The sequence below is a fragment of the Cynoglossus semilaevis genome, chromosome 19, assembly GCF_000523025.1.
Source record: "Cynoglossus semilaevis isolate Cse_v1.0 chromosome 19, Cse_v1.0, whole genome shotgun sequence".
Taxonomy (NCBI): domain Eukaryota; kingdom Metazoa; phylum Chordata; class Actinopteri; order Pleuronectiformes; family Cynoglossidae; genus Cynoglossus; species Cynoglossus semilaevis.
The window spans coordinates 17,704,104-17,712,907 of record NC_024325.1 but is presented as its reverse complement, the minus strand read 5'-3'; the positions used below and the strand labels follow the sequence as shown (position 1 = coordinate 17,712,907).

The 8,804-nt window shown below is 43.8% G+C and overlaps 1 protein-coding gene across 1 annotated transcript in view; it reads right to left on the bottom strand.

Annotated features, from left to right (window-relative positions):
- The window catches only part of nrxn2a (neurexin 2a), a 121,793-nt gene that overhangs the window by 2,600 nt on the left and 110,389 nt on the right, over nt 1-8,804 (bottom strand). Inside the window, exons 14-16 of the mRNA XM_025065880.1 lie at nt 6,387-6,558; nt 2,544-2,872; nt 1,301-1,419 (exon numbers count right to left, since the gene is read on the bottom strand). Coding sequence (XP_024921648.1) covers nt 1,301-1,419; nt 2,544-2,872; nt 6,387-6,558 — 620 coding nt within the window. The remainder of the gene's footprint in view (nt 1-1,300; nt 1,420-2,543; nt 2,873-6,386; nt 6,559-8,804) is intronic.

Below are 8,804 nucleotides of genomic sequence, written 5' to 3'. Positions count from 1 at the left end.
AAGTTATAATTATACATTAATTTTATTTATTTATTTTCCCCCTCAGCCAGTGTCTCCGTACAAAAAAAAAAACCCCTGAACGCTAATTAAAAAAAATAACTATATATTGCAGAAAAAAAATTCCAATCTTATAAAGGTCCAGTGGTCAGCGTGTATGCAGATATTAATTTTCTATTTTCAAAATAATGAAAATACAGGTTTTCCTTATTTAAAAGTTCACAGTTAAAATGGCCGCCACACACAGATTATTCTGGAATCACGTGTCGTCCAAAAAGCAAAGCCGTGTTACCATTAACAATGAATACCTGCCGTCACGCTAACAGCGATTCTTCCCCGGGTCAGTCTGTTGTTTTAATCCCCCCCCCCCCCCCCCGTCTTTTCATCATCATTTGAGTCACACACGGTGACAACGGAGCGAGTCAACACCAAACAGTTGTGAGAAGGTCATATCAATAATGAATGAGTCCATAATAAGGCCAGAGTCCTCCTGAAGTTCCACAGCTGCTTTCTGTCACCGTCGGGCCGGTGCTGCCCGCCTGTCAATCACCACCTAACGAGAGCGCCGCGTCTCATTAAGGTTTCCTCCAACCACGTCCAAACACCAGGCGGACGCCGCACACGTGTTCAACTCATGCTCTACCAGTTGATTGCAATGAACCGCTGACATCTGTCTGACGGAGGAGCGAACAACAGATGCACAGAGATTTCACCACTCCAATCAGATCGTCTGGCTCCGCCTCTCCTCTACAACCAATCATCTCTTCTCACCCGTCTCAACTTTTATCTCCCTCTTTCTAATACTCGCCAGTCGGGTGCTGTACTCCATCTATTCCCTAGGGGCAGTAGGGAGTCATTTGAGACATGCATGAATCTCAGCTTTTTTTTTAAAAACCCATCTGCCTTTTGGACCACACATCTTTCTCATTATATTTTCAAATGCCTCATACACCAGCCTCAAGTACTTCTCTGCCACTCCTGACATGTATCTTCAGAGTTCTTCCCTTGACACTGCGTTAAAAAACCAAATCCTAATCACTTTCAGATAATCCTTCATCGGAGGTCACCACACCAGACCAGACCCCCCCACTTGATGCAGTTGCCCCCCCCCCCCCACTCTAAGACCCTAATTCAGTGTAGTTTCGTGTTCTTGTAACTATTATCATCGTAATCCTGTTTCGGTACTACATCTACTGATGTTGCCGTTTCAATGTGTACTTTCAAAGTAATCATCGTAATCCTGTTTCGGTACTACAACTACCGGTGTTGCCGTTACTGGTACTGTAAAGTACAGGTACTTTACAGGTACTGTACTTGGTGGCCCCTCCCTGACCCACCTGTTCCCGGTTCACACTCCATCAGGTCCTCATCGTCGCTCGGACACTCGGCCGATGCCACCAAGATATCGTCGGAGTTCTGAGGCTGGAAGACAAAAAAAAGAAAGTGTGAAAAAAACGAGATGAGTTTTCACTTCTTTTTTCCCAGACTCCTCTCTGGCAGCACCTCCTCAGTTCTTCCTCCTCGGGGGCCTTGGAGTGTGTGTCTGGTTTTATTGCCAACAACTCGCGTGTTCGCAAACAAGGTAAGAACACCAATGAGGGATAAACGTCTCCCCCTGCTGACCGTTCCATACGGGTTTGTTTCATCCATTTACATGTAAATGTGCAGAGACAGAATCCTCTCCACAGACGGGCGTCAACATGTTTGGATTGGATTTCAGCTGCAGAGCCATGTGGAATATCAGAGCCGAGCAGGGAATAGTCGCCGCACTAATGTATTATGGAGTTAAATAGAAAATGGAGAAGAGGCAGCGAGGACGACAGGACGGGAATGGAAATCCACTGAAGAAAAGTCAGAGTCAAAAGTTACAGAATCCAACTTATTCAAGGTAAAAGGTCAAAGAGGTCAACGCAGGAAAATCGTCTATATTCATTTATAACTTTATAATTTTGTCCTTTCATCTGCTGTGACCAGACCTTTTCAACTTTTCACTTTCAAAACACATTTTGTACTCAAATAAAGAAATGAAATATTTTATTATTGGTTGAGAAGCAAATGGGAAACTTTTTTTTTTTTCCCTTTGAAAACAGTTACGTAACATATTTTTTTAATAACTTTGCAAGAAAAACATAGTCATTAGGAACTCATCCTTTTACCAAATTAAAAAAAAAACAAAAAACCACATTACACTTCCCTCTGTGGATTATCTACAGTTCATCCTGTTGTTTTTGAAAATGAACGACTGTAAAAACATTTATTTTTTAGATTTGATTTGAAAAGTCAGAATTTTAGAAAAAAAGATTAAAAAAAAAAACCCACTGAGGATTCAGGCTTAAACTAGTCAAGAATTAAAAAAAAAAACAAAACACTGAGGATTCAGGTTTAAACTAGTCAGGATTATCAGGAAGTTTGATGGAGTTTATTCACCAAATTTATTTTGAATAAATGATGGGATTTTATAGATATAAGAGTGAAATTATTTATATGAATTTTAAGTAAAAACTCCACCCCCCTCTTTCCTCCCCCCTCCAGCGCTACTCTCTGACCTTTGAGATGCTCTCCCTCAGGCTGGGCGAGCGCTGCCTGCGGGTGGTGGTGGTGGCCATGGTGGTGGTGGTCTCCATGATGGTGGTGGACATGTCGGACACGGTCAGTGGGTTGGCGGAGGTGGCGTCCGTGGGCAGCACGGACGTGGAGTCCCCGACCAGACGAAGGTTGCCCTCCACCTGGATGCTGGGGTCGCTCTCCGCCGCCAGCTTCAGCACCTGGAGACCGTTGTAGTACAGCCCCGAGATCTGACCCTGGAAGGGCCGCCCCTTGTCGTTCCCGCCAATTTTAATGGCTGCCTGGCTGTTAAAGATGGTCAACTGTCTCCCTGAGGTCGGACAGAGGCAGAGAGAGGAGAAGGTGGAACAGGAGGGAGTCACATGACTCATCACTACAACCCTGTGGCCTTAAGCAATTACAACAGCAGCAGTAAGAGAATCAAAGGTTGACTGTGATACTAACTGGTAATGAGCTGCGGTTTATAACTGACACTGGATTCATGCAGGTTAAAGTCATCAGAGAAGGTTTGACTTCAGTTTAGGAGACGATTTAAATCCTTATTAGTTCTGACACAGTTTAGGTGTTTACACTCATTTAGAACATTAGGTTTTCTTTTTTCTTTTTTTTTTTAAATTCTGAAATGGAAACATGGATGAACGTCCTCCTCCTCTCACCGTCTTCACCAGAGATGAAGGCCCTGCTGACACCACGACGATACGACTACTGTACGATATGATTACGCTACGATACGACTATGGTACGATATGATATGATACGACTACAATACAGTATGATATAAAACGATACGACTACGGTAGCCTTCGTTTACACGGATCTGGAGCAAACTAAATCTGTGTCTAAACAGAGACGTAGAAAATGCCTGCGGTCCCTGCAGTACATATGCCAGGCCTGTATGTGGCACTATGTCGGACACATTTTAACTGTACTAGTCATGTTGTAATGTAGGAATAACCGTTTACAGGTATGAGGCGGGGAGTAAGGAGGCGTGGTGAGTGAGCTAGGATCAAAACATTATAAGTTCTGTAAAAAACGAAATTTAAAAGGATCGAGGCATCGGCGTGAGCTGTCAACTGTAGCAGTCGAATTAGCTTCTCTAGCGCGGTCAAATTGTTGTTACTGTGTGGCGTCGAGCGAAAACACTGGGAGGCGGGGCTGACCGTATCGTCTGGTTCTGCTGCGTTCACCGTCGTTTTTCAAACCTCTCCACTCTGGGACTCGTACACGGAAAAACAACACAGTTCTCTGCCCCAAACACTCCGTCTTCGTCTTAACTGAATCGGCGCTACTGCCCCAGGAACCAGAGTTTTATCATCGCTGTGTAAACAGGGCCTAAAACACGCCCCTCCTCTGCCCCCCCCAGGGTCCCATTGTTACACCTGTTTACAGGGGCCGTGGTATCTAACAGCACTATTGTCAGCAGCATCCCTGATAAGCAGCGGTGTGTTGGAGGAGGAGGAGGAGGGGGGGGGCAGTAATGGGGCTGTTTGGGGAGAATACTTATTAGCAGAGTTAATGGATGCACACAGTGATCCACTTTAACAGACTGTCAGGGCTGCTTTGTAGGAGCACAGACCTAAAGCACGGGAGTCTGACGTGGTCGCTGTAGGACAAGATAAGGTTCCAGGAGTGGAGGGAGAGGGAGGAAGAGGAGGAGGAGGAGGAGGGGGGTTCTCCCAATGACTTGGTAGACAGCGTTAAAGACCTAAAATGTTCAGTTTAGGGGCCGGAGTTCAAACCTGTTTTTACAAACCCCATTTCCGTGGACAAAATTTCACTGTCTTCTGATTGGCTGTTTTTTCGGTTTTCATTTGGATTAATAACACAAATAAAAACAGGTGAGAAACGCTGACCTCTACCTGCTGACGTTTGTATTTCTGTTTCAGCAAAGATTTATTATATTTAGGAATTTTGTTTGAATTTCAACTTTGCGATTAATCGTGATTAATCTACAGCTAACCTTTGAAGAATCGTATTCAAATGTTTTCATTAATTAATGAACTCGTTTATGTTTCTGCCTCGTCTTTTTACCAGAACCACAGATTTTTACTTTTACTTTTTGAGCCAATGGAAAGAGGTTTTGTAAATTTTTGGTATAACTATTATTATTATTATTTTTTTTTACGTATGACATTGTTACAGTACCTAATTACACACAACATCGAACTACACACAGAGGTTAGGGGGCGATGGAGAGTTAGAAAAAAGTTACGTGCTTTTAGTTTAGTCGGTTTAAAGACCTGGTTAAAGGTGCAGCGTCTCCACAAGGATGACAACAAATAGATAAGGGGGTGACGACATCGTCGCCCCCTGCTGGGACACTTTAAACTCCACTGTAAATCACATTTGTGTGGAGTTGAAATTTTCTTTTTGGAAACGCCAGTTGAAATGAAGGTCTGGAGAATTAACTGTGGACCCTGGTCCGTGTCACCCTTGTCCTGCAGCACTGCACCTCTCGTGTGTGTGTGTGTGTGTGAGGAAGGGGGAGGAGGGGGGTGAGTTATTTCAAGAATTAATTAATTAATCATTTAATTTTTTTTTTTTACCTTTATCGAGTAGCCACTCGTCAACTACCCGACCAAGTCTGTATGGGATTCTTTGCCTAGCAATAGCCAGTCGTTCATTATCATAGTGTCCTTCAAAGAGTTTGGAGAGACAGGTTAAAGTTAAAGTCGGCAGCTGAAAGATCACATGGTTAGAAACAGAGTTAGAACGGCTTTAACAGTTTAACAAGTTGTCAGTTTTAACCCAGCTGTGAGTTAAAAGAAACTTGTGCTCTACGTAGCCTTACCTAGTTATGACTGCTATTAACTGGTTAGCTAGTTAGCGAAGCGTTTAGGCTATTTATAAATGCTACACTATTTAGTCTTATTTAACTATTTAATGCATGTTATGCAGTGGTTATCAATTACAGTTAAAACAGGAAATTATTTCATACATTTGAATTAAACAAATTTAAGACGATTATGATTTTTTTTTTTTTACATTTAGACAAAATTATAACGACCTTCACAGCAGTGACATCATCAGAGACAAACAGCAGGAAAAAAACATTTGATTTGTTGTTGTTCCACAATGTAATAAAAAGGTTAAATATTTATATTTATATTAGAGTTCAATATTTGAAATAATGTTCTGGAGTCAAAGGGATTTTTGGAGTTTTTTTTTTTTTTGAAAGGTCCAGTTGTGACTGAGGCGTGGTGGGTCGGACAGTTACACGGGAAAATTAGTTTCTACTAAACTACATTGTGGAACAAGCGTCAAATAATTCATATACGACAAAAGGCTGATCTGGAGTGGAACAAGATGTCGACTCATTATTTATCCATGCAAACACAGAGGAATAATTCATCAAACACAGCAAGAGTTCTCAGCCTCTGGAGGATTGCAGTCCGTGTTCTAACAGCGTTCTAAAAACCCCCTGATTGGATCTTCTGCGCACTGATAAGAGTTCAATCCCTTCAATCAATCTCCATCTACAAGCTGTGGGCAGAAAATCCCACCAGGACCGCCGATGTGTGAGAGGAAGGATTAGAAGAAGGCAGCGAGCTTTATATAGGAATAAAAATCCAATCACATCATCTTTTCTGAGAAACAGTGTCGGAGACTGGAGGGAAGCAGCTGTGTGTGTGTGAAATCATTTAACAAACGCTTTGTGTAATGACCAAACATCCAGACAGGAAATCTGCTGCCGACTTTTTTTTCTTTTTTTCCCCCTTAAACAACTACTGGGAGACTAACGTTTGACGGACGTGCAATCCTCTCTCACCGATCCATCTGCTGAGCTGCCGTCTGTTCTCGGCTAATGGTTCCATTAGTCTCACCTGGTGGGTAACGTTCAATGACCGGATGGTTGTCCACCTGGAGGGTGGCGTTGCCGCCACTGCGTGTGAAGCGCACCACGTGGTACTTGCCGTCATTGACCACCAGGGCGGGCTCGTCGATGGTGATGTCATCGGTGCCCACGTTGAAGATGACGCTGATTTTTCCTTGATCCTGTGGAAAGAGAAGACAAAGAGTTTTTATGTCGCTGTAAACATTACAGTGGACTTTTACAGCTGACCTCTGACCTCTGGGTTTGACCTTTCGTCACGGTAACGCTGGGGCCAGCTGTAAACATTACAGTGGACTTTTACATCTGACCTCTGGGTTTGAACTTTCGTCACGGTAACGCTGGGGCTGAGAAACAAACACATTTTCACACTTTCTAAAAATTTCAAATCAGTGCCATTTCCTCTGTGTAGCAAGAAAAAAAAACCTTCCTCATATGTCCTGCAGTCGCACCCTGCCCCACACTTTGAAAACCACATTTTCAGAAAGTGCATAAATCCCCAACAAGAAGTTATCTGTTGACAAAGTGTTTAGATTCCGTCCTTTATTTTGAACAACTTCCTCTTCACGTCTAAAATAATGTAACTTTAGCCTAGCAGCCCCCTTGTGGGGCAACAAGGTAATGCACCACCTGGTGGTACATTGCTGTTTGTGATCTTTGCAACATACGTCTGACATATTTGCACCGGTTCATCTAAGCTCACTGCGTGGTGTCCAGTGTTCACCGAAGGCCGCGCCCCACTCCGGGTATCAACCTGTGGGAGTGACAGCGGCGCCGCAGCAGACGCCTGGTCACAGCAGCGGAGGTCATGTGATCTGACACCGACGGTACGTTCCCGTCCATCCTGGCTCCAGCTCCTCCGGCTGAGGTTCCTCGACGTAGATCTGACTCGACATCTTCCTCCTGCTCCTCTCCTGCTTGACCGCCTCCTCGGCCCGACAGTCTTCCCGCGCTCCTGCCAACCTCCTCCCCAAAGGTCAAATCTGTTCCAGAGCCCGGCCTTTAGGTGGCACTAATAGAGAACAGCGACTACAAGCTGTGGCTGTCTGGCCTCGGCTGCCTTCAGTCGGTGCCAATATGGTCGGAGGAGAGGTTTGAGAGAAACAGCTTACCTCACCGCAGGAGTTCAGAGAGGAGCACAAGGCTACGCTGCGAGGAGCGCCGACCTTTGTCACCGTGATGAATATACATAAATAAAACCCTCACAGAGAGGAGAGTCTCCGAGTCTCCAGGCTGAGGCGCTGTCAACAGCAGAAAATCAAACGTCCAACGCTCAAATATGGATGAAAGGGAATTTGTAGCAGAGTACCACCAGTGGTACAGCCAAGGTCAGAACAAGGTCAACAAAAATGAACCTGTATGTCTTTATATGTGAGTGTATTTAACATATATTTACTGTTTTCTTAGGCTAGAAAATTTTGTGATAAATTTTTTTTGTGATATAAAATGCTTATTTTATCACAAAGTTTGAGAGTTTAAAGTTCAGCAGAGATTAATGTGAACAGTTAGCAATAAATGCTAATGGTTAGCAACAACAAGCTTAAAAGATTGTATTAAAAACATGATCAAAGATAATGTCTAAAACAAGAGCATAAAACCTAAAGTAATTGAGAAAAAAACGAAAAACCTTATAGTCAGACGGGACATTGCTTATAGTTAGCATACCATGCTAAATAAAACAAAAAAACATCTATCACGTGATTGGTGGACTGGTTATGAGGTGAATGTGGTGACAGCGGTGATGGATTGGAGTGATTTCTGTCTGGAGAACTGATGTGGACAAGGCTGAGTGAGATGTCTGAGCTCAGCTCTGACTCCGAGTGTGAACTACACTATTGATCCACACAGGCGCCGCATAAAAGCAGCTACGGGGGCAGAGTGGACAGCTGAGGTAGCCTGCTGTATACTTCTATAGAAGAAATGGAACCTTTCCACAGCGGCTGACCACCTGAGGTCTAGAACGGTCTAGAAGTTAGTCTAGTTCAAGTTAATAGTTAACAAAACAAGTATCAGTTGACAGAAAAACTGGTTTTCAGTCGTGTTTATGATTGTGTCCAATCATCCAGATCCTGATCCAAAATCTGATCCTAGTCTTGATCCAGACCCTGACCCTGACCCAGACCCTGACCCTCCTGAAGCCAGTCTGCTGAAGTCTCCAGACTGATCAGTGTCGTTGAAGCTGAAGTTCTTCTCAACATCACAGCCGTGTCTTCAGAGCAGCTGAAAATGTTGGGGACATTATTTTTTTTTCTCCCTGGTTTCAGCAGAAAGCCTTTCTGTTTTTCCTCCGCTCGCTGTGAGCACAATTACCCAGACAGCCTCAAAGTGCCTTTTGACAGGCGGCACCGCGGCGGCACCACGGTTTTAGTAAACAAAATTTTAGCCTTTCAAGTTCACTTTGGCTACTTAA